Source organism: Mya arenaria, chromosome 6 (genome assembly GCF_026914265.1).
Source record: "Mya arenaria isolate MELC-2E11 chromosome 6, ASM2691426v1".
In the NCBI taxonomy this organism is placed as follows: domain Eukaryota; kingdom Metazoa; phylum Mollusca; class Bivalvia; order Myida; family Myidae; genus Mya; species Mya arenaria.
Window position 1 is genome coordinate 73,016,665 of NC_069127.1, and position 27,232 is coordinate 73,043,896.

A 27,232-nucleotide genomic window follows, 5' to 3' on the forward strand; every position below is an offset into this window, starting at 1 on the left:
GGGAAAGAAAGTGGTGCTGTTATCCCATACTCATATTTCAATACATGTCCACCAAGTACATTTGAAATGTCTTTCTCCCTACTACACTCATCAATGGAAACGATGCAAGAAGGTGCCGCTTGGAGGGTGTCATTTAGAAGTAAAAATAAATATTGTGTTGTTTGATGCTTAGTGATATTGGGTTAATACTTTGAGCGTGTAATAATGTTCATATAGACAACATTCAAATAACATTACTATTTGTAAACAACATTGATTGCATTGTGCAGTTGTGGGTTTATGGTGGTGGTGTGAGCTAGTCGCCCTGATCGCTTTAGCAGTTGATTGCCATCCATGCTCTTCAAGTCGACAAATAGTACCTGTTCACGGCAGATCATGCTTCACATAGAGCTCAATTTCCCCTTAGACTGTGGATAAATCCATACATTGAAATTTTCCGTACGCAGTATATTTTTCTAAATCGATTATTATTTATGTGTTCCATTGTAATTAGTTCTTCTTTATGAACAAAATTGAAACAGCTGATGGATACTCAATTGAACATTTATCTTTTGTAATGAAATCCTCAAACATAAAATAAAGTGAGGTTACTAAAGCTTTCGTCAATTGTAGGCCACACCTTTTCACATACTTCAATATTCCTTAACAAGAGGCATATTTTGAAAAATAATTTATCATTGTTCCGAACCTTTTGATCACTTTCATACAAAATAAAACTTTGTCTGACTCCATAAAATGCAAACGGGTACCTCCAGCTTTGATGTTTATCATTACCATAACCAGTTTTATTAAGATCAACATGTCCCTCAATTTTGTTTTAAATATAAGAAAAGAAATACATGAGGCGTCTGTATGCAATCCAATGGATTATTATTTTATTATTTATGCCAAGTCCATTTAAGATTGAGTAGGAGACTTCACAATCTGTTTTATGTTTAACCCCCATACATGACATTTGCCACTACAAATTCAAATGTCCATGTGCCGGGCTTAAACAGTAAAATTCACAATAAGATAACTAAAGCCTAACTATAACAGTCATAGTTATGGACGTTTCTATGCACATGTAATTGTCAATGCTGTTTACATTTTTTGTCTTAATATAGTAGATTTAAGAATAGACTCGTATTTTTTTTAATAAATGATGAGGCTGCACGCGAATTAACTAATGTAAGCACTCATTGATATGTTAGGGTAACCAGTTCAAAATCTCGTTGGCTATGCATTGTGCTCTTTGTTTACTTGGCTTGACCTTATTTTTTAGCCAGGTTTTCAACGAATATTAGGTTATAAGAGTGGTAAGTAATGTTGTTCGGGCGGGCGGGCACCAAACATTGGTTTCCGCCCATTCCTTTAAACTAGCATTGATGAAAAGTAATGAATATTGGTGTGTAGGTAGTTTATTTGAAGAGCATGGGGATTGCTGTTGATGGGGATTGGGACAAGGTCAAGGTCACTGTTACTTAAAATAGAAAAATGGAAACTTAAGTAATAATTAATGGAGAATAATGACAGTTGGCGTGAAGAGAGTTGATATAAAGAGCTAGCTTGGAATCGCTTTTGAGGGTATGGGGTTAGAGTCAAGATCACTGTTTACTAAATTTAGAAAATTGGTTTCCGCCCAATAATTAAGCTTAGATTTGAAGGATAGTAATGGAAGTTAGTGTGTAAGTAGCGTATGTGAAGGGCTAGCATGGGATTGCCTTTGCGGGGTAGGGGTCAAGGTTAAGGTCACTGAAAAAAAATGATTTTCGCCCAAATGTATAGTGATGAAAGTTAGTGTGTAAGTAGTTTATGTGAAGAGCTAGATTGTGATCGCCTTTTAAGGGGTCGAGGTCAAGGCTAATGTCACAGTTACTAAAATAGAAAAATGGTTTCCGCCCAATAACTCTATTTGAAATTAATAGGTAGTAATGAAAGTTTGTGTGTAGGTAGCTTATGTGAGAACGTGAGTTGAATAAGTGAGTTGCGTATAACGAATACTTCTTTCATATATTTTCACACATTTTTAACAGAAAACAAAGAACAGTTTATTGACCTTATTGTTGTATACATAAAGTATACATATTTATAAACACATCCATTTCCCGAATCTATACATGTAATTAATTATTTAATTTAAATGGAAGTAAAGGTCTCAAGCAATAACATTTTATTATTAATTAAATACTCCACTTACATTAAAAAAAAAATGAAAAAAAGAAGAAAGAAAATGAACCAATCGAAAAAAAATAAAAAAAACAACAACAAGAAAATGGAAGTTCAAATAACAATGCCAGTGATGATAAAGAAATAATTTTGCTTCATCAGGAATTAGATATAATTACAGCAGAAAAAATAATGGAATGCTACTACGGTCTAAAGCACAATATGTAGAACACAGCGAAAAAAAAAGTATTTTTTTTGCAAATCTTGAAATACGTCACAATGAACAAAAAATAATAATTACAAAACTTAAAGAAAAACAAACTATTTTAACCGATATTAAAGATATTTTAACCGAACAACGACATTTTTTTGAAAATTTATACAAAAAAAAACAGACGCAAAACAATAGTGAAATCAACTTTTTTGATGCTCCTCTAAAATCATTTAAAAATGAAGAAAACTAAAATGTGAAGGTTTGTTATCTGATTCTGAATACACATATGCATTAAAAGATATAGACTTAAATAAAAGCCCTGGTTCAGATGCACTAACAGTCGAATTTTATAATGTATTTTGAGATATATGAAAAGAGCATATTGTATAATCTGTAAACTTCTCCTTCGAAACTCAACCACTTACTGAGCTCCAAAGCAAGGTCTTATTTCTCTTATACCTAAGCCAGGTAAAGATCTTGAATTACTCTCAAATTGGCGTCCAATTAGTCTTCTCAATAAGATATAACTCATCTGCCATTTCTCATAAGAACAAGCCAAGGAATTTTGGTACCATACTAGCTGTTGTCCTCTAGAAAAACAAAATATGATTAAAATTTAAATGTCTGCCCTTCATGGGCACACAGCAAATGTCAGCAGTTTTCCTGCACAACCATGTTTAAGCATATTAACCATATGTCCGTGGTTTGAAACATCTAATAATAAGTAAGGACGTTTATAAATATAATATACTGAGTTAAGAAAGTCTTATATATTATCAGCCTATGTTTAGTCAGATTCAGACTTCTTTGTACATTTGTATTTAAAAGAAATTTAATAAAGGATTTGTGTTCTTAATATTCCACTTCGCACGTGTGATTTTTAAAAACAAAAATCTCCGTATCTGTCAAATGGCAGACCAAACCAACGGAAATAAATGATAAATGATATAAATGAAATAAATCTCCATTTAGTTCAACATTATTAACCTTTTTACTCCTTCGTAAATTTCTAAAAAACCTTTCAAGTAAATAAATAACGCGTCACATAAGCAAGTGGTAATAGTAAGCCCATCATTCTATATTTGGTCTAACATATCCCTTTGTTGTTTGAACATCTCCTTGGTCGGCCATTATTGATTTTTTTCTAGAAAAACGTACTAATTCCAAGGTCAAACCTGTTGGATTTCCGATTGAAATCATTATTCTCTCAAATGCCCCTTTATTGAATAAGTTTATGAGAATATGGCAAAAGGCGTAGGATTATAAATTAAATGCAACAAATGTGTGCTCCGACTTGTATATTCAATGTGAAATACATTATATACCAATCAAATTTAGTGACTGGTAACCCTTTCTACAAGTTCACTAACTGCTTTGAGAACACCCCTGCTTTGATCAGAAAATGATTAAGGTAAACGGAATTGGTGAAGTAAGTCAAGAAGACAACATTTTGTTACAAACTGGTTTTGTTCAACTTAAGAATTATTTGATATAAAAATAGTATTCGTAGCAATTGTTTTGAGCAAATATGCGAAAAGGTTGTTACTGTTTCGGAATATTCCAAACAAGTGTAGCAGGAAGTCAGAAAGGTAAATTAATTGAGACCTAACGAATTGTTTTTGAATGGCTATTGCTTGTAAACACGAGTAATTGGAAGTGAAATAAACAATTCCTTTCTCAAGTGTTTTCTGAATTAGACGGCACTAATTCCATTTTTTAAACATTTCTTGTTTCAACATCGAAAGTGAAAACGACGTTAGGGATGTCCGTGCTCGTCTTCGTCGGACAATTAAACAGTAATCGCCCTAATCTGCCGTGATAATCTCACGGGTGGAATCGATAATCATTTTTTGCGGGAACGAGTTTCTAAATTAAAACGTTACTGTTAATGAGTATTATTTCTAATTATACTGTTTAAGGTGGTCTTCACAAGTTCAGTAGTATTTACAAACAATTAATTATTAAACATACCATCACAATATAGATGTACAAATTATTTTATATTTTGTATAAGCCAGTGGTTGTTTTACCTGCCAGACACGGAACTAAATTAGTGATATTTCATGGAAAAGCTGACATTTTTCTCGCTAGCTATAAACTATTACGCAAACAGCCTTGATTAAATAGATTGTATAACTTATCTTGGATTTTGGATATATCTATGTTTGTGTTTATATACATGTTGAAGATCAAGGTATTGTTATCTAGGAATTTCTAACTTAATTAAGTATGTGGAAAGTAAAATATGTATATCTTATGTGTTTTTGTTTAAACTTTATATTGAACAGGCAGTCTTTTTTCTCAGATTTTATGTAATACATAAATATTGTTATAATTAACTTACAAACTGAATGGTTTGATGCGACGCATCGATATCTAGTTTTATTGGTCTACGTGATATGTTCTAAACTACCCACAACTGGGTCATTCACCATATAAACACATTCACCTGGTTAAAATCAATCACGGCTGATTGCTTATTTACTGCAATAAATGTATTGGAAAACTTGAAAAATACTGCCTTCTCATTTAACAAACTATTTTGTTGACCACTAAGTTTTGCTTGAGCTTCTGACATTTTAACACAGCTAAACTAATGCACGAGTCAATTGTAACCACGGCCCCCCAGGTCCGGAGAATAGCGGGGACTTTGAGTTCTGGTCCAGCCAACCCCGGCTAAAATCCCGTCCTGCGGGGACGAACAGATGGTAAAATCCCCGCCAAATGCCCCCGCACCCCAGGGACTCTAGGTAAGGCCCATTCCCCGCCATATTTAAAGCGAAGACAAAACCACCGCATTCAACCGGCTCTGCGGGGCCACCTGAAAGGTAAAAACACAGCCCATTCCCCCAGCTATCCCCGGTATACCCCCGGACCTGGGAGGGGGGAGGGGGCCGTGGTTACAATTGACTTGTGCATAACAGAGGCGAATCTTTCTATAGGCCATGTAGGCGCACACCACAGGAACATACCTCACAAAACATTTTCATATATATAGGGAATTTTCTACATACTAGTGTATTACATTTAAATTGTATCAATATGATATCATTTAAAAACAAAACATCACCTATAAGTTGAATTATTATATTACATCCTTGTCTTTTTATTTCTATTTCAGATGTTAAAACAAGTTTGACATAACTAACAAGGCGAACACACATATAATTATATAAATGTATATATATATATATATGTATATTTATAAACAAAGAAACGAGGTGAAAAAAGTAAAGAAAATATTTACAGTATGTTCTTGTACAAAGTATATTAGTTTTTACTGTTTTTAAAACGTATGTGGTACAGATAAACAATTTTACAACTGACCAATTATTAAGTTCTTTATCTTTAATATTTGATTTTTCATAAATATTCCAAGCAAATTTTAAACTACTCTTTAACCCAATAAAAGACGGTCTTATTTTTCTCCTTTTACAGAGATAAATGTCTTTTTTAATTTCATAACAAAGTATATTATATTTTATTGACTATTTACAAGTTGTTCCCAACAGTTGGTTTTTACTTAGTCCGAGTGATGGTAACCTTTGTTGTGCATTGCGCATGTTTCTAAATGTCTTTAACCCTAACAACATCGTTGCTAACAAGTTGATGGTGTGCTCCTAAATTCATATTAAACTTGTTGAACTGAAGCAGTTCACGCCATTCTTGTTAGAAATTCTACAGATCACAATGGTTTTCATTAAACTTCATGAACAATTAGTTTGAAAGTTAAACACGACGAAGTTAGTTCATCGTTTCCTATATATGAAATATTTTTTTATACTAGATAATTAAAAATAATAGCGTTTCTTTAAACCACAGTATTGTTTTTTACGTTTTAAATGTCATTAAGTAATTGTGTTAAGGTGTCACAACGTGTCCAGTGTACAAAAAGAAATTCATGAAAATATTAACATAAATTATTTGCCACCGAGATTCTCAAAGTATGCTATAATAGTAATCGGTTATGATTTAATCTATCAAATACTATATAAGTTTTTTATTGTGAAAAAATTAACTTTGACAGGCATGGAGACAATTCAAAATATGCTTATTCTATGCAAAGTAGAACTCCAAACACATATAATATTAAGTTCTTTCTAATATGAACATTTTGACAATGGAGTCTTTAGAGTTTTATGTTGTTTTCTTACATAGTAATAAACTGAGAGACAAAACCATTAACTCCACACACAACACATGTAATCTGATAAATAACATTATCCGTACGTTGTATAAAGAGTGTACATGTATTGGAAAGGCCAAATAAAAATATTTTGTGTTTAGGCATTGTTGCAGTTATTTTTATTGAAGAACATGGAGCTTTATTTCCGTTTGTTATTTAATTAAGAATAATTCAAGAGAGATTCATTTTAATTAAATTACATACGTTCCGAATGAATTGTGTACAAATATGTATAATTTTGTAAATTATCTTTATTCTTAAAACAAATGCCTTAAAAGCGAAACATTTACTTAATCTTGCCCAAATCGTGATAAAGCCATATTCAAAATTAAAACATCTGTCTAGTACATTTATATATAAAATAACATATTGGCTACATAAAATGAACATTTTGAAAGGACTCCATTTTTTTATTATTCAAAAGCAAGGGGATGCTTTTTCACAACCTCAGACTCTTAGCAACGCTTTGTCCTTATGCACAGGCAAAATGTTCTTGATAGGATTTAGACTTCCAATGCAGTTTAAGTCATTTATCTCAAAAAATACCTATGCATATCAAAGTGTTTTTACCATAAAACAAGATTTTAAAACACATGTCTTCTCTACGAAAAACTCCCACCCAATTTCTTGTTTCGATAGTGTTATCGTTATATACTGAAAATCTAAAGTTAAATATTGATGTTAATCTTTTGTATCAACTACATTTTCACTATCAATACGCTGTCTGTGGTGACACCTTAATATACTCGTATAACTATCGTGTGGGTAGTCGGAATTGAAAACAAAACTTGTTCGGTTTAAGCAGGGTTTTTCCCCGCAAAAAAAAACAGTTAGATATTTACGCAATTAACTCAGGTAAACACAGGTAAGCTTAAATGGAAAAATAAACATTTTATTGGTTGTATGCTAATATATTAATTTCTTTAATTGACTTAGCACATACATTGCACAAGAATGTTTATATCATTTGCACATCGGATGGCTCATTGGGCCATAGATTGCTTATTTGGACATTTTTAATGCTCCTAACCTCGTTATTGGGGGCGTTATTTGAACATTCCTAATTTTTTGAAGTTTATTTCTGTGGTCTGGGCCTTTAAGTCCCAACACTAGTAAAGAAGTCAGTATAACAAAAATAAATGGTCTTTGAGCTGTACATTACTCCAACCTAGATACTTAAAGCGAAAAAAAAACCTGGATTAAAACGGGCATACTTTGTAGAAGCTTTGTAGAGGGTGTGCATGTGCTACATACTTAAGAGTAAAAACCTGTGTCATATATCTTCCATTGGAATACAAACATTGTTTTGCTGACAATCAGTAAAGGCATTTAATGTTATGTAACAAATAAAATACTGACACGTTTAGACTAAAAGCATTTCCATTTTATTGTCTTATGGGTATATACTTATTTACAGAACAAATGTGACACATGAAAAAAGGTATGTTTTTAGCATACATGGTAGTGGCCCTAGTGGATATCTAGATTATAATGCTTTACATATATAATTTATCTCTAAAACTCTATGCACATGAGCATGTTTGGCTATGATTGGGAATTACTATTGCCACAACTGGGAACAATTTGGTACCGAATAGGCTTAATTAGAGCTCCACATGCATATTTTGGCTCTGATTGGCCTGTATGGTTGCCAACCAGTGGTTAATTTGGCACTGAGTAGGCTAAATTATAGCTGCAAATGGGCTTGTTTGGCTCTGAAAGTACTTACTATTTATCAAAATATGACCTATTTGGTACTCAGTAAGTTTTATTAGATTTGGACATTGGTTTAATGAGCTCCGAATGTTTTTTCATTTGGCACTAAGTATCCTTAATAAAAACAGCACAATGGGTTGTTTGGCTTTATGGTTTCTATAATGTGGTTTATTTGACATTTTTCGCAATGCTTCAAATCAAGTTTAATGTACATACACAGTTACATTCAAACAACAAAAGGGAACAATGGAGATAATGTAATAATAAAATGTAAAATAATTAACTCAAATAAGCACTTGTCTGACTAGACTTAGGCATATAGAAATTCAACTTAGTACCGACAGTATACCACTATATAACCATTTACAATTAAATGACACTCATGGCAACTGTGCATATATAATGCAGGAAAAAATATATAACTTATAATTTGACGAATTATGACGTGTCAATAAATGGGATTTGTCTTGATAATTACTGTTACTTTGTCGTGTTTACTATTCTAAAATGTAATAGTCAATACCTACCAGTACTTTTTATCGGCTGATCACAAAAAAAGTTGCATAAAATAACAAATCAATGGTTAGTTTGCTTATAGCTGCAGTTGTGTCTGACTAAAACTTCGAATGATTATGACTCAGTAAGTATAAAACAACAGCACCATGTGTAATAACACTGTATCAAACAATGTTATTTATCCCATATTACAGATTTACAGAGAAAATTAATTTCATTACAATTAATAACAATGATTCGGACAAAGCAACAGGCTCTGCAAAAACATGCTGAAAACTATGGTGTTTTTTTGTTCTCCTCGTTTGTCTTATCACTTGCTTTCTCACCCCTGGCTCCATCCTTACGACTCACAGTTCCTCATAATTCATCTGTGACTGTTCCTGTCAGTTAGCCAGCACACGTGTCGCATTGGTCTGAACTCAGTTATGCCTACTTTAGGTTTTTTCTTGTCTCAATTTCTGTACACATCACGAATGCACCAATCCTCTGTCTGAAGGTAGTTCATGTCGGAGTCTATCGGACAGTACTTAATGAGATGATAATTTAGGAAGCTTTTGAATATACTCCTCTGTATTACACTCATCAACTTAAGAAGCTGTTGAAATTCCGCGTGTACTATCAGTTGAACTTGTCCTAAACATTATGTGTTCTTTGTCACAAGACTGTACCGAAGCGTACATCATGTTTTCCTACAGGCCATAAGTTGATAGAAAAAGTGACTTGCAAACCTTTACCTTCTCTGAGTTAATATTATAAAAAAAAACCTGTAAAGTTGGCCTTTTCTTACTCTTATCTGAGTTAACTATACGCATCGGGACACCTTTCTTATCAACTAGACTTACTAAATACATTTCGTTCATCTACCAATTCAAGTCAAGTCAACAGTTTATTGAGTAATTAAAGGCCACTGGCCCAAAATACATAACATACAAGAAAGGCATGAGTTGTGTCAGGGTAATTAATCCATACAAGCAAAGTGTAAATAAAAATCATGATAACTTCCCCTTAACAATTAATGTTTAGAAGGAGATGGTATACATAATAATCTAGTTTTCGTAAATCTTCAGATTGATTTGTGTTTAATAACCTATAAAAATCTTCTAATTCAGTACCATTAGAATACCAATTAAATAAATATTGCGTTCGTATATCATTATATTTACAACATATAAAGAATGCATGGTATTCACAGTCTAAAACAAAAATGTTATTATTTTCTAGACAAAACCGACAAACGCGTTCTTCTCTTGGGATATTATTATGCCTACCAGTATCAATTAACAATTTATGATTTGAACATCTAAAAGCTATTTTGTGTTTGTAAGGTAAGTCTAAAGATAAATAACGTTCCACATTAAGCAAAGGTTTTGTATTCTTTATAATGAAAACACCGACTTGAACTGTTAATAGAATCGTGCCAGTTTTGGTTGAAACAATCAATAATTCTCCTTTTAAAAACACTGATAAATATAGATATATCGCCAACATCTTGAGATATCCAGATATAACCGAAGCCATACATAAAAAGCATATCCTTAATATAAGTTGCCCAGCAAGTGCGTCCAACTTCATCTCACGACTTGAGCATTAAGTAACATTGTTTAGGGTATCTATTATTAGAAAGTTGTAATAATTTGCAATAATATCTAATACAATTAGAAAAATAATTTATACATAAAGGCAATCTTCCTCATTCACCAAGAATCATACATGTATTAGTGCTTTTATTAACACCAATATGCTTCCTACAGAAATCGTTTTGTACATATTCAATCTTAGGACAGAATGTATAGCCCCAAATCTGGGACCCATAACATAGAATGGGTTTATCATAGTGTCAAACATTTTAAATAGTTCTTTTGTTGGAAAATAACCAAAAGGTTTCTGGTAACGTTTAATAGCAAAAATAGCTTTTTGAGCTTGATCTGCTAGTTTGTCTTGTGCTGGCGTCCATGACAACTGTGGACTAAACAATATACCCATGTATTTATAAACAGATGTTGTTTTTATATTTACGCCACGAAAGAACCATTTCTCATTATTTTGTAAAGGGCCACCATTTCTAAAAACAATTATTTCAGTCTTATCAATATATATGCAAAAAGCTACAGAAACATGCTCAGTAGCAAAAAGTTTAAACATAAACCCGGTTTAGTGGCATAGGCAAAGACATAGAACACAAATTCAAAAACAAGAAACATAGAACAGCACACAACTCTACAGACAGCACAGTGCATAAATACTATATATATATTTATAAATAATTGGTATGCTTATCAAGAATTGTTAGGTACCGCCTTGGAACGGTCAGTAAAATGTAAATTTACTGGGGGTTTAAACCAGTTTATGTGCACAAACCTCACTCTTATCCCAACAATTCTTAATAAAAGATAAAACGCAAAAGATAAATCTTATCAATGTATGCATTAACTTGAGGAAACTTATCAATAAAACAAATAATAATAAAAAACGAAAAGGTAAACCCCAAGTACTTCAATGATTAGAGATTCCAACTCTATCTGCAGACGGAGGGAAACAATTCAGAGCACCTAATGCAAATACTTTTCAAAGATACGATGCAGTCATCGTTAGAAACCAAAAGCTTCACACACAGTCTGCCTTAAAAGGTTTAAAACTGTGTGATCATAGAGTTTCATAATAAAACATAACATAATCACAGTACTAAAACTGTAAACAAATAAAGAAAAACATTATTAAAAATAAAAGCGACTAGTATATGCTATTCTCTCCTTCCAAATGATTTGAAAACGTAAAATATTTGAAGAAATTTAAGTCACAGCCAAAACACTCGGAGTCAGTCAACACGTGTTCGCCAAAAACGGTTTTAAAGATAACATGCAGTAGCAAATTCTTCATAAAAATCAAAGCACTGAAAGTTTAGTTATGAAAGGATGCTATATTCAACCCAATATTTTGTTTCAGGTATTCATCTTCAAATACAAGAAGGCAAGTGCTCTTCAAAATATTGCCTTTATATCCACGGTTTAAATAAAATCCAAGTAATTCATTAAGTCTATCTGCCCAACTGCCTGCTGGAAATATTTTAGTTTTACGAATTTTCTTTAAAACATCACCATAAAAATCGGGATGAGCAATACCATCAGCAATGAGCGATTTAAGACTACTATTGTACTTTGATATGAGATTATAATGACCATTAACAAATTTAGAGAAAGTTTTCCTTAATTTAAAATATCGGAAACCCTGTTTTGAGATTGACCTCCATACCGGTATTTGAACAAAAACTATCTATTACGTTTAATTGTTGTTGCAATTTAAAAACCGTTTCCGCACAATTAGCTACGTCATCTGCAAACATTAGGAAAATAATATCTGGCATGTCATTAGTAATGAAAATACAAGAACCACAATTTTCTCGTAAAAGGGCTGATAATTCATTAATGAACAGGACAAAAATTGTCGAACTTGACTTGCCTCCTTGTCTTGTACCGACATTACATGGGAACAAGTTTGTTGCCCCAACTGGTGTTTTAACACATGTAATTAAATCGTGATACATAACTTTGAGAAAAATTACCATGTATGCCTATATTTTGGAGTGATTGGAACGGTTTAACGTGGTTTATTTTGTCAAAAGCCTTACGAAAGTCTACGTATAAACAGTATAAGCGCCCTCCCTTTTTTGATAGATATTTTTGCACCATGGCTTGTAAACAGAATAGGTTTTCGACTGTCGAGTAATTACGACGAAACCCAGCTTGACATTCATCAATTTTATAGTTGTCTTCAGCCCAATTATATAGCCTTTTATTAATGGCACCTGAAAATATTTTGTACATTGTATTAGTTATAGATATCCTCCGGAAGTTCCCTGGTACAGTATTGGGTCCAGATTTGTACACAGGACATATAATACTTTGCCCCCAAGACTCAGGAAAAATGCCAGTCGACAGAATGCTATTAGATAAGTGTAGCAAAAAAGGTCCTATATCAGAACAAGTGTATTTATAAAACTCGGAAGGGATTCCATCTAATCCACAGCTTTTATTTTTAACAAGATTAGAAGTAGCAAGTTCTACCTCATTTAAGGTAAGCGGATCGTTAAGTGGGCTAACACTATGATCAATTGAATTGTGAATATTTTCAGTATTAGGATCAACTAACACAGCGTTATCGTCATATAGTAAACTTTTTGAAATAATCAAACCACACACAGTCTTTGGTTCCTTTATACCAAATTTCAGTTGTTTCCAAAAAGAGTTGGGATTAGGACTGTTTACAAGGTTCAATCTGTTTCTACGTTGATAGTCGTACTGTTTCATAAAGCAACAGGTCTTATACGCATTGCGTTTATCTTTACATATTCTTAAGTCATACATATTATTTGAACGGCGAAATGAGCGTAATGCGTAATTTTTGTGTTGTTTTAAGGTGAAACACTCGTCATCCCACCACGGAGGTTGATCAGACACGTATTTTGCTCTAAATTTCATACATTCCCCAGCTTCATAATATAGTGCTGTTAACTTGTTTATATATTGGTTAACACCCTCATTCAAAGACTGTAATATTGCATGTGCGTGCAATTGTAGTAAATGCCGGACATTGTTAGCAAAAATATCCTTAAACGAACTCCGCCAACAGTATGATTCTGTTTTCGTTCTACTACTACTTCTACTACTTATATCATCTAGCAGTTCTCTTCTTTGTACCATATCTTTCGCTTTAAATTTCAATTTACATGAGATAGGAAATTGATCAGATTCGTCCTTATTCAAGACTGAAAAATCCGTAACATATTGAAAACCCCCAGAAGAGGCTATCATATAATCAACGGTACTAACTCCGTCGTTTGAAAAGCAAGTATATTCTCCCCGTATATCACCTGGGAATCTTTCATTGAATGGATGCACATCATAAATACAGCAAAAGTTCACTAATGTTTTACCAACATTGTTCCCTCGAATAATATCTGTGTTGTTTCGTGGAATTTCAAAATTACTTCCCTCGTATTCTACGTCACAAAATATAAAGTCAAGATTATCGTTTGGGATAAAATCTAAAAAGTCTCTCGTACGTGAATTAAATTCCCCGGACAAAAACAATTAACTATCCGGATAGTCAAGCTTAATGGTTTCAAAATTGTCAAACAATTGCAAAATACCATTTTTCTCAGTCATTCGATTATAGTTTGTGGATCCTTCAGGCAAAATATATGTGAAGTACATAATAACATCTTTACAATCATGCAATAAAGACAAGTTTATATGTAATACAACACAGTCGTTATAATGCGTATATATACGTTCAATAATATTCAACTTAAACAGAGCACTACTTATAAAAACGCTGATTCCCCCAGTGTTTCGTACAGCATTATCGGTCATTGTTCTAATACAATCAAAGTGAAAATGTGACTCTATAAAGTTATCAAATTCGCCCTTAGTTTTACTCCAAGTTTCACAAATGCAAATAACGTCAAATGAGCTTAAAAAATTCTTCAATCAAATATTTTCACAGTGTTTGTTTAGCCCAGCAATGTTTCACGTTACAATTTTTATATTCGTGGTTCTATATGAGTAGTCATTTGGTATGCCTTGGCCGAATCCCTAGTCGGTTGACGCATCGGAGAGTAAGTCATATCCGGGGGTTTCCGTCTCATCGCTGATTGGTGCATTCTTACCATGGTATACCATGTGCTCCTATGTCACGACCCTCGCTCTGACTTTCGACCAATCGTCTGCTCTCGCCGTCATTGTTTATGTGACCACGTGTTGTTTGAACATGTGGTGGCTGATCACGCGGTCTATATTATATCTACCATTGCCAAAACGCCTCATGTGTTTGTGCTCCAGCTTTTTGTTTACCACCACGACTATTTCTTTCTGCAGTTCTTTTTGCAAGTACTTGCTCGTTTCAATAATCGCTGAATTCTTCTTCCTGCCGATAATTTTCTTTCCTTTCATTCAAGTACGTTTAGCCGACTTCAGCTGAATTGTACTCTTCTTTTGAGTCGTTTTCATGTATGTGTTATTAACAGAAATGTGATCTTCATTGTCACTTATTATCTGGTAGGCACTTTATCAGTTGTCCTCGTCCGTTTCAAACTGACCATTTTCGCGATGGCTGAAACAGTCCAACAGCTATGAAATGTCAATGATTGAATGTTACATTTACTAAGAAATGAGTGACCGACTGTGTGGTCAATGAATAATTTACTATTATTAAACAACTTCGATGATATTGATCTATAAGAATCTGCAATGTGACGCGTTTAACATAGTTCACGTAAATTACCAGCTGTTCACCTACCCTTGGCTCTGCATGCAAAGTACAATTATCTTACATATTTCACGGAAATTCATGTTAGTCTATGTTTTCAAATTTTTATCAGCTGAAGAAAATCGCTTGAAAAGGAAAATGACGAATTATACATGTTTGCTACGATCCACAAAGTAGTTTAAATGATGTTGGCATTTCCTAATTTTGACAGACTAATGGTTATTAAATGCGATGAAAAACAATTATTGTATATTTCTAATTTTTGTTTCAAATTTATAATGTGTTTAAACTGTTCTTATAATTTCGGTCTTTCGTGACAGCACAACGGCACTTAAAACCTCAACCAATCATAAAAAAATACACAGATTTCAATCGAGTCATCAAAATGTTCTCGTAAATATGTTTTATAAGCGGCTTTTCGCGGATATTCTGCCCATTCAACTTTTCATAAACATCTGGTCATAACTTTATTAAAGGGCATTGCAATGATATAAAAACTGTATTCTAGTTATCACAATCATACAATTATAAAATTTGAGTTTTTCTGTTTATATACCATTTTGCTTGTATATTTGTCGGCTACTTTTAACATTTCTTAGCTTTTCGCGACATTTTGTGGCCGTAGCCATACGTTGCATTAAAATTACTAAATCGTATAAATTGACTTTTATAGATGTTTATGGTAAAGAACAAGTTGCAAATATTCGTTTGATTACTGCTTTGGCAAGATATATAAAAGTGAGGTCGTCTACATCGCCGATTCCATTATTAATGTTCTTAAACAGTACAACAAAAAGAATGTCAGACAATTTACCACACTTAAGCCGAAAGCAAGTGATGGTCGGTGATCTCGGTGTCGGTATTCACCACTTCGATTATTGTTAAGAAAGAACATATAGCAAACATGCGTTTTGTTGTGCCAATTTCACCTCGGGCGTTCATATTTGTGGTCACATATTTATCTGTTTCACAGGTAAAAAACCGCAGTTTTCAAGAATATTTTTTAATGGTTTTGGGTTTAACTAGAATTGCTATCGATAATCTTATATGTGTGGCGATATTGAAAATCTAGAATATGAAAAATAAGCCCTTTAATAAATTTGTGGCTTAATTTGTGAGTTTTAATATAAACTTTTAGTGAAGATGCTGTGTCCAGATTTTTGAAAAAAAAAATGATATGAAAATGTCATTAAATATTATGCATGGTTATTCATGACTATATTTATACACACTTAACTGATGAGATGTATACAACGATCATCAAATTATTCTAGTAAAATTCAGCGTGCAGGTTTCTGTTCAATGTTTAGTTCTTGTAAATTATGAATCTGAAAAACACCTTAACCAGAATCATTATGTATGAAAACCGTTAAAATATGGTCATTTGTTCTCCAGAATCAGCAAACCAAAAACACATATTAACGTGTATACGTCACCACAAGTAATACATCTGACAATCGAAATGGGGAATAATATCAGTATCGGGGACAACAACAATTTCGAAAACATCCATTTTCATCTGCAGCAAAATTCAGATGAAATAAAGTATGAGAACTTAGCATCTCAAAAAGACACCAGTAACAACACTTCTTCAGGCGAACACGATGACCAAACAGTCATTAAATCCATATTCAAACTAGTAAAGAATAATTTATCACAACAAAAAAATGTAGAACAAACACCAATTGAAATCGATGAAGAAACACACATTACTGAACCGTTTCAATGTAATGAAAAAGTAGCGAATATCAAAAATGATTTGGACGAACGTACCGAGGACAATTCCGGCGAAATGCAACACATCTATGCAAAGAAAATTCCGCGATATCCATTTCATTTTAAGGAAACAAAGGATCCATGCTATTTAGAGGTAAAAAGAAATTTAAACAATGTACACATGATCGACAAACATGAACTGCAAGCATTTGGTCTTTCTACATATTTCGACGCCGTCAACCGTGGGGAAATTCTCACTGAAGAGGAAAAAAATAAATGGCAATGGTTTAGGTTTATGTCCTTTTATGAATACAAAGGTAAAGGAAGTGCTTGCATATTAGCATTAAATGGATTTTATCACGAGGGAAGCCATGGACAAGATGCCACAAGATGCTTTTCCTGCAAAGTAAGGTACAGTAATTGGCAAGTAGGCGACGACGTGAAAGCAATCCACAGACAACTATCACCTGCGTGCAATTTCCATTCAGAGTTAGGTCAAGCTACTGTATCTGTTGCCGGAAACAATTCAGGACAACAAAGACCGCACACAGGTGAGCCAATACGGTTATTTCACATATCTAAAATCAGTCAGTTTTCCCATGAAACCATTTTTTGTTCTTCTGAATAAAAGAACTGATTAATTGTCCCTGTATTTGTCAATGGTAAAACAAACACTTTATGAGAGGTGTATCTCTTATTTATTTAGATCAAGCACTTTGTTCGGGACAAACCAGCGAAGGCTTAGGGAACTTCCCCATTGACGATCCAGCTGATTACGGTCCCAGTGGTGGACGACTCGAACCAGCACTACCGGGGCCTTTCAGAAATAATGACACACACGATGAAGAAGGGGTCGTTGGTTTGCCTTGCATATACGTAAGCTGTCCAATCTATCCTTAAAACACAAATTGTGGTCGTTGAAAACTTTCAAGTATGTTATACTCTAAAGGTTTCATGGACAAAAGTGAATTCCGTGGTACTTTTCACAACTATTTTTTTACTTAAACAAATTAGTTCATCATGACATAGTGCACCTTTAGAAAACGATTTCGTTAACAAGGTTTTTTAAATAAAGTTCTAAAAAACCGGCACTTTGTGTCTTAATGTTAGTGGACTGTTGAATACTATTCTAATAATGTTATCGGTATTGATTTCATGTAAAACACGTTATAAAATCATTATTTAATTAAATCATATATAACGTGTCTTAAAATAACATTGTTTTATTAGTTGTATCGCTTAATTTTAGCCGAGCGTGAATGCAGCGGACCACTATGGTAATACTTAAAAAATATCTTAATAAAATAGTTTCTGAAATAACCTCGTATGTATTAACCTCGTATGTCTCAAGATCGTATGTATTTTACATCATATATTTACAGATTGTGTGACATTTTCATTTATCACTTGTTTACAGATGACACGCTTTCAAGATTCAACTCTTCAACTGACGATGGGAATATGCACGGAAGAGACATTCGTGTAAACGAGAATGTGACATTGAATGGAAGCCGTAAGTTTAAATATGATATTGTTATGGTATTACTAAGTTTGCAACAATTGTATTTATCTATTTAATATATATGCACATGGTAATAATAAACATTTGTTTTACCCAAGTAGTATATTTCTTTATCAAAAAGAAAACTAGGCAATAAAATAGACGTACGTTCAAAATTGATGGACTAGATCAAGAGTCAGAGTCGATTTCAAGTTGTCCAAATAAAAGTAAAAATATGTTGAAATATGTATTGCTCTTGTAAAATAACGGAAAATGAATTTGTTTTAATGAACTCGTACATGCCTTTAATAACAGGTAGGATGTAGTAGATAAAATGTAAACATTTTGCTCGTATTATAGCTAATGCTAGGCTAGCTGACGCTAGGGAGGACGAACCAGGGTCAAATGCAATAATTGATGACCATTTTGACAATCCAGCCGACGTACAAAGAACCATCAGCGATGGCAAGTATTCTAATTAATTTGCATGTTTAATATTGGGATACTAGTACAGTTTAGGACAGCTTTAGTGTATTTAACCTCATAAAGATAAACATTTTATGCCTGGTAAAGCAATAGTAAACTGATTTCGCTTGAAGTGTGAGAAAAAAGAAGGATCAAAAACTTATTTTTCAGCATTACATTTTGGGCCTTGCAAAACATATTGAAAAAAAGTTATTTTTCATTTTTAGTTAACATATAGGACAAAAATGTACCTAAAACCTTTTATCAATGAGGTTTGGAGAATACTTTTAAGATCAATAGAAATCAAATTAATAATATGGTTAATGCTAACTGTCGAATACCTTAAACGAAACATGAAAACAATACTTCAGCACCCGTTGAAAGCAGCGGAAACATTGGAAGACAGAATCACCTAGTTGATAATGGCTGTAACAACATCGACCATCAAAGACCGAACAGATATGGTAAGACATGACAAAGCGTGGAACTAGCGCGAGACATGTTGTGATTGATCAATGTTGGATCTCGTTATCCAACTTATCTCCAGTGAAGACACACAACATAAATTTTATTTCTTTTACAAGCCATTTTCTTGAAATTAGTTATCTTTTGTTTAATTTGATTTGTTTATAAGACTAAACTCTCCTCGATCATTTACGATACAAAACTAGTTCTCGAAATTGTACTTGAATAACAATTAAAGTTTGGTTGTCATTTGTAAGGCGGTGACAGTGTTGTTCGAACATATGCGCATCTTCAGATGCACCAAGCACCCAACAACAATGAAGGCAAGTATTTTCGAGAAAGATATCTAACACATAAGTCACCCTTCTTATACATAATTACATTCAGCCTACGCATTTTGTTATTGCTTCGCTTACAGTTTTTCAAATAAAACGCTTTCATTTTTCAAAGGAACTGCTTGTTTGAGGAGCTTGGTGGCCAAAAAAAATAATAATAGGAAGTTAAGTCTATAAACACCGATGATATCATATGGCACGGAGACAACGCAAGTTTTTCAAACACTATTAAAACAACACACGGACATAAAACATTAAGTCAATGTTTATAAATTAGTTTATGATCCATGTGAATTTGAACTGAGTTATCACAGAAACTACATTAATATATATATTTGACCTTTGTTGGACTGTAGGTAGACTTACCGTCAACCTGGATGATGATAATTTGGGAAAAGAGAATGCCAGACAGTCTGAAACAGAAACAAGCGAAGCCAGCAAATGTAAGCAAACACTTTATGCAAATTAAACACATATTATAGGAGTATTTCGTGGGGCACAAGTGAACACCAACATACGAATACCAAACAAAGTACATTACTCCTGGGTGTATGTAAGCTTGGTTGGTGGCCACCAGTCACCGAGCCAGACAGGTGTTTTTTCTCCGAGTACTCCTGTTTCCCTCGCAGCACACAACCGAACTCTCGCGCAACATCATACCAGCAAGAACGTTAATATAACTTTCTTCTCACTCAATGTAAAAACACATTTTAACTAATCATTCTGCCAATAGAGCTTGGTTGATGTTGCCCATAATCTGTAAATGGTCCTATAAACTATTAAATAATATTTTTATGGAATGTCTTGAAAACAATTATCTTAACACACACCAATAAATGTTTCATCAGACCAGTTGGTCTTTACAGTAAGGAATTATCATACGAATTATACATAGGACATATATGATATTCATTTCTCAATATATTGTGTTTAATTTTATTATAGTACCTGTAGCCCAAACCGCCAGGTTCAACGGAGGTCACAACACAACTTCTCGACAGCATGAAAGTGGTAAGTCTTAGTGACTTGAGTCTGCCGTTATGACTAGTTATTGTTGTTATTTTGTTTTATCAATGCTTATTCAAAAAAAAAAGAAATTTGCGTGTGAGAGAATATTATCGCATTTACCCAAACACTATACACTCTTTATCATACATTTTCAAATACAATTTAAATTCTGAGTGGAGTGTTCTAAATCTGTGAAGTGGAGTAGAATCGTGTCCTTTTTAAAACATCAAACATCAGCCGCGGAATGTTCAAAATAAAATAAAGCATATTAGTATTTACTTTTTAATTTGATTTGCACATAGATTAACATTTACCCCCTCGAGTATTAACCATTACAATATGATTCTCGAAAGTAAACTTGAATAACAATTAAAATTTGGTTTTCATTTTTAAGTCGGTGACAGTGTTGTTCGAACACATGCGTATCTTCAGATGGACCAAGCACTCTTCAATAATGATGGCAAGTTATTTCGGATACAATCAATCTAACACATAAGTAACTCTTGTTATACATACATGTAGTTAAATTCAGGATAAACCTCGCTTTCATTTGGTTAAACTGATTACAACCCCGTCATTATCCAAATGAACTGCTTGAGTGAGGAGCCCCTTAGCAAAAACAGAAAAAAAACATAGGATGTTAAGTTTATAAACATCGATGATATCATATTGCGACGGAAAAACGCAACTTATACAAACACTATTAAAACAACACATGGACAATACATATTAAGTCAATGTTCATATACTAGTTTATGATCCATGTGTATATGAACCGAGTTATCATAGACACTACATTCATGTATAGTTGGCCTCTATTGGACTGTAGGTAAACCTACCATCAACCTGGATGATGATAATTTGGGAAAAGAGATTGCAAGACAGTATGGAACAGAAACAGGTGAATACAACACATGTAAGCAACCTCGTTATGCAAATTATACAAATATTGTATGAGTATTTCATGGGATACAAGTTAACACCAACATACGAATACCAAATAAGCTTCAACACTGCTGGGCGTATGTAAGCTTGGTTGGTGGTCACCAGTCACGAAGCCGGACAGGTGTTTTTACTCCTGTTTCCCTTGCAGCATAAAATTAAACTCTCGCGCAACATCATATCAGCAAGATTGATTTCGCTTACGTTAATATAACTTTCTTCTCAATCACTGTAATAACACATTTTAACTAATCATTCTGTTAATAGAGCTTGGTTGATGTTGCAGAAAATCTGTAAATGGTCCTATAAACTATTAAATAGTATTTTTATGGAACGTCTTGAAAACAATTAACTCAACACACACCAATAAATGTTTCATCAGACAAGTTTGGTCTTTACAGTAAGGAATTATCATACGAATTATACATAGGACATATATAATATTCATTACTCATTATATTATGTTTAATTCCATTATAGTACCTGTAGCCCAAGCCGCCAGGTTCAACAGAGGTCACAGAAATGCTTCTCCACAGCATGAAAGTGGTAAGTATTAGTGCCGTGAGTCTGCCGTATTGAATAATTACTTTTGTCATTTTGTTTTATTAAAGCCTATTTATAAAAAAGAAAGAAATTTGCGTGTGAGAGAATACTATCACATTTACCCTAACACTATACACTCTTTTTCCTAAATTATTCAAATACAATTTAAAATCTGTGTGGAGTGTTCTAAATCTGTGTAGTAGAGTAGAATCGTGTCCTTTTTTGAAACATCAACCGCGGAATGTTCAAAATAGAATAAAGCGTATTAGTATTTCTTTTTTTAATTTGATTTGTATATTAGATTAACATTTACCCCCTCGATTATTTGCGATTACACTATGGTTCTCGAAAGTAAACTTGAATGAAATTTGTTTTATTTTTTTATTTTTAAGTCGGTGACAGTGTTGTTCGAACACATGCGTATCTGCAGATGGACCAAGCACTCCATAATAATGATGGCAAGTACTTTCGGATAGAAGAAATCTAACACATAAGTAACCCTTGTTATACATAGTTACATTTAGGATAAGTCTTGTGTTTTTGCTTCGCTTTCATTTGTTTAAAGTGAATAAAACGCCGTCTTAATTCAAATGAACTGCTCGAGTTAGGTGCCCCTTAGCAAAAACACAAAAACATAGGAAGTTATAAACATCGATGATATCATATGGCAATGAGACAACGCAACTTATGCAAACACTATTAAAGCAACACATGGACAATAAACATTAAGTCAATATTAATATATTAGTTAATTGTCCATGTGTATATGAACCGAGTTGACATAGAAACTACATTCATATAAGTTTGGCCTTTATTGGACTGTAGGTAAACCTACTGTCAACCTGGATGATGATAATTTGGGAAAAGAGATTGCAAGACAGTATGGAACAGAAACAGGTGAATACAACACATGTAAGCAACCTCGTTATGCAAATTATACAAATATTGTATGAGTATTTCATGGAATACAAGTTAACACACAGCAACTTAAGAATATTAAACAAACTACAGTACCACTGGTCGTCTATGGACTTTGTTGGTGGCCATCAAGCCGGTCAGATACTTTTTCCGGATGCTCCTGTTTCCATCGCAGCACAAAATTAAACTCTCGCTCATTATGCCAATGAAAATGATTTAGCAGACGTTAATACTTTATAACTCTCTTCACATATATTGTATAAACATATTTTAACGAAACATACTGCCGATTGAGCTTGAGTGATGTTCTCGAAAATAAATTAACATAATTTATTTTAGAACAATTTGTGATCTGTGCGGAGTGTGTTAAATCTGTGTAGCAGAGTAATATCGTTTTTTTCAAAACATCAACCGCAGAATGTTCAAATTAGTATTGAACAGATACGCCAATCATCTTATTGCAGATTTAATGCATCAAAGGCAACATGGTCAACGCCCTCTGACCGATGAGAAACACGGTGATGGTTTGGATGTATGCATTCACCGAAGACCCAAACATGCATGTCAAATATGCCCCAAGAAACCACCATAAACAAAAACAACAACATGTCAGCTGATTGTAAAGCTGATGCGGCGTACCACTAACCACCACTGCGCCAAAGCTTTGTTGCATGCAGCTTTTAAAGTGATGTTCTATTGTAAATACGTAAATTGAAATAAGACAAAATATGAAGAAAATCAAATGATTTGTTTTATATCGTAATGAAGATATGGCTTATTTGTATTTGAAATTATTTTTGTATTTTCTGTATTTTTTATTAATATGAGTGATATGTTTTTTATGAGTGTAGTGTATTCGCTTTCAGCATAAACTTACTTTTCGATTTTGTTCAAGTTTTAGTTGATAAAAGCGAGATCTAATGATATGTGTTTTTTGAAATTTATGGCAGTGAGCTTTTTTCGATCTAAAATTTCAAATATTCGTTTAGATCGATTTATTGCTACTGCATGGGAGGAAAACTGCACATCATTTCCTTGATATTTAAGTTCATGTTTTTCTAGAAATGTTTGTTTGACATTGTTTCATTGATTGTGATAGAGCAAGTTTTATGGGGCATCACCATCTTTTGCTTATATAGTGTAAGGAGTTGTGAGCAGTTAAGGCTTATGATTTTTTTCAAATAGTGTTTTGTTCTTCGATGCAAGTTTTTGTGAACTGCATATATTATACAAATCTTATCTCTTCACTAAAAATAGTCCTAAATCATTTGCACAAAATACCAGAAAAAAATGCAATGCTATCGATAGTTTTATATTCATAAATGCTTCAAATATTTTTAAACAGAGTTTTAAAGATATTTTGGCGGATCTGTATCTATTTCAATAATACAGACTTTTGTCGAATTGAAAGTATGTTTTCATTAATAAGTGACAACTTCTGTTTATTTTCAAGTTAGATGGAATTGAGTTTCTTCTCCAATCAAAAGATAAAAAGGGTCAAACGATGTTGTTGCTTTTTGTTTATGTAGGACCCGGCTTTAGTCATAACTTAGCAAAAAGATCAATTTGAAAAGAACTAGAGCCCCGTACGCCCCTAACATTTGTATGCATGCACAGAAATGTTTTAACAGGATTAAGTAACAGTTGTATATTCGATTTTATTTCAACTATTTCAGTGATATAGTTTTGTAAATGCAGTGTATACGTTTTACACCGAAACTTGATTTTCGAGTTTTCACCAAGTTTTAGTTAGCAAAAGCGTTTTTCAATGATGTATGTTGTGAGAAATATATGGCAGTAAGCTATTTGCGATCTAATTGTTTTGAATTTCGAACGTTCGTTTAGATCGCTTTAGTATAAGCCCATATTGAATTGTTTTTATGTTTAGAGTTAAAAACCTTAGCTGAAAAATTTCAAGCTATCCTGAAATAAAAAACAACAACCCGATAACAAACGAATATTAAATGAGTTACATAATATGTAGAATATCGAAGCCAGAGCCCCCTTAGTCCATTCTGAACAATTCACAATTGTTAGATCGATTTCCATTGCAAAATGAATTAAACAACATATAAGTGTTGATCATGGAAATCTCACATAATGAATCCTTTGTTTTATATCAAAGGCTATCATGCTATTTACACTTGTGTTCTGTAGTCGGAATTATAGTAAAAAGAAATTAAAAGTATGCGGCAAGATATTTGATCATATAAAATGTGTTGTTCTTTTCGATCGGGTAGCCAAAAACCTATCCGACCGCGGACGTTTAACATAGAAACGATTCGGTATGACCTTACTGCAGTTAAGGAACACTGTGTAATGAACATTGTACATATTATGTTTGTTAATTTAGTGCATGTTTCCTTGAACAATTTGTTTCCCATATTTTGTATATTGGGATTGAGCACGTCGGACTTAGTGTCAACTGTTACGTATTATTTTCTTGAAAAAATCGCATGAATAAATTATTATTTATAGCCTTTTATGAAAAACATTGTACATTTTATTTGTAACACGGTTTAATTGTATTAAGGTCTTCAACGTAAGGAGTTAACATTTAGAAGAATGGTTGCACATGTTTATTATGTTTTGAAATGTAATATGATTTTTCCCTTATACAAATATATTATTATTATCATTATTATTATTATTATTATTATTATTATTATTATTATATATTATTATTATTATTATTATTATTATTATTATTCTTTCTTTTAAATGGTTCTATAATATTTGATGCGAGCACAACATAATATAATAATAATTTAAATCATCTTTGATATAATAGTTAATTGTATAAATTATACAACAATATTTTGTACGAGACATATTCCAAAACCGTTTGCACTTGAACAAAGAAAAACAGTATCGACATTTAAATGTTCACAAACGCTTAAAGTGTTTCTAATCAAAGTTTGTTTAGAGAATCTGTTGTCATATAAATAATACTAATTTTTTCGTTTTAATAGTATGTTTTTTATCAACATGTAACGACTTCTTCTCCGATCAAGAAACTAAGATTAGGTTAGAGCTGCACCCTTACAGATTGACAGTTTTTCTTTTAGTTTTTGTCTCAGAATCAGCTTTTAGTAATAAAACCTTTTTTTACGCAAATATGAAAAACTGCGATCTGTTCTTTTGTCAGCAGTCTCATATCACTGGTTTGCAAATAATCACGCAAAAATTGGCTCATTCCAAGACATTTGTTTTTTGGTCAAAACGGTAAATCTGTGAGGGTGCTGTTTTAAACCACGTTGTTGTATTTTGTTTAAATGCGAGCATACATTTTTGCATTAAAACTATAATTGTCCAATTCACTGAACCCTGGTATAAACTAAACACTTGTATGTAAGCACAAAAATTGACTTCATGTGGAATAGAAAAGTAATATAGTTTGGCATTCTTCAACCTAATTTGTATTGCTTGCATTCGTTTCGTTGTTTCATTTTGGAAGTTATTAGTATACGTTAAATGTCCTTTGTCCATCCTTCAATCGTCCACACTTGGTTAGCTTATACTTCTGAGTCCATAGTTGTCAAAGACACCGTTAAAAACCTTAAGAAACCGGCCCATGTGCAGTAAAAAGCTAGGTTACAAGATATATAAAAGGATAAGCTTCGTTACTCTCAAGGGTCACAAGTTTGGTCCATATGCAGTGACATTTGATCAGATTGTGTTTATTTCTACATAAATACATGTTTAATTTTGATACTTGTTCATGTGCTATCAAACATTCGTTGATTATGTCAAACACTTAAAACTCCTTGCTGGCTCACCAATTTCCACAATTTACACCCAATATTCATCCAATAATATTAAAAGGTTTGTTTCGAAGAGCAATGTTACTCAGGCGAGCAATATAGAACCAGTATGACCCTCGTGTTACACATTTGCTATTTTATGTTGTACTTATGGTTAGTTTTTAGTTAAATTGTTTATGTTTAGTTTTAGTGTTTTTGCTTGATTTTAATAAACTGTAAGGCAAATGTGACTTGATTTCTTCACATGTGCTAGGTTAAGACCTGAAGCTATTCATTGCCCTTAACAAATGAAGTATTTAATATAGTTATACTGATTTAAGTACGTGTCATACTTGTTTTCTCTCAATAACAAGAGATCTATAATAAGTTATATCCCTTGACCAATAGATTGGTAAGAACATTGAGCTTTTACCTAGCATTTTACTCAACGGTACATACACATAATCGGTGTTCGTAATTCTTTGTAGGCCAATGAAAATTATAAAGCTTTCGACTTTTACATGGCTTTATTCTATGTAGATCATTTATGTG

General features: G+C 32.9%; 1 protein-coding gene across 13 annotated transcripts; it reads left to right on the forward strand.

Moving 5' to 3' along the window:
• The first annotated feature begins 3,825 nt into the window (after window positions 1-3,825).
• On the forward strand, window positions 3,826-26,926 carry LOC128238050 (uncharacterized). Of its 13 annotated transcripts, XM_052953626.1 has the most exons (18): window positions 3,831-3,951; window positions 7,966-7,989; window positions 11,724-11,747; window positions 13,194-13,234; window positions 16,888-17,311; window positions 17,467-17,636; window positions 18,010-18,037; window positions 18,178-18,273; window positions 18,622-18,726; window positions 19,098-19,190; window positions 19,883-19,969; window positions 20,472-20,537; window positions 20,929-20,994; window positions 21,364-21,450; window positions 21,957-22,022; window positions 22,412-22,477; window positions 22,845-22,931; window positions 23,402-26,926. In XM_052953626.1, exons 2-18 carry the CDS (start codon window positions 7,980-7,982, stop codon window positions 23,527-23,529), a joined length of 1,644 nt encoding a protein of 547 aa, XP_052809586.1. In that variant the 5' UTR covers window positions 3,831-3,951; window positions 7,966-7,979; the 3' UTR covers window positions 23,530-26,926. The 13 variants fall into 13 exon arrangements, with proteins under 13 accessions (XP_052809580.1, XP_052809586.1, XP_052809587.1 ...); XM_052953618.1 differs by lacking the exons at window positions 3,831-3,951; window positions 13,194-13,234 and adding an exon at window positions 4,033-4,556 and having other exon boundaries at window positions 16,440-17,311; XM_052953627.1 differs by lacking the exons at window positions 3,831-3,951; window positions 7,966-7,989; window positions 13,194-13,234 and adding an exon at window positions 4,031-4,556.
• The last annotated feature ends 306 nt before the right edge of the window (window positions 26,927-27,232 follow it).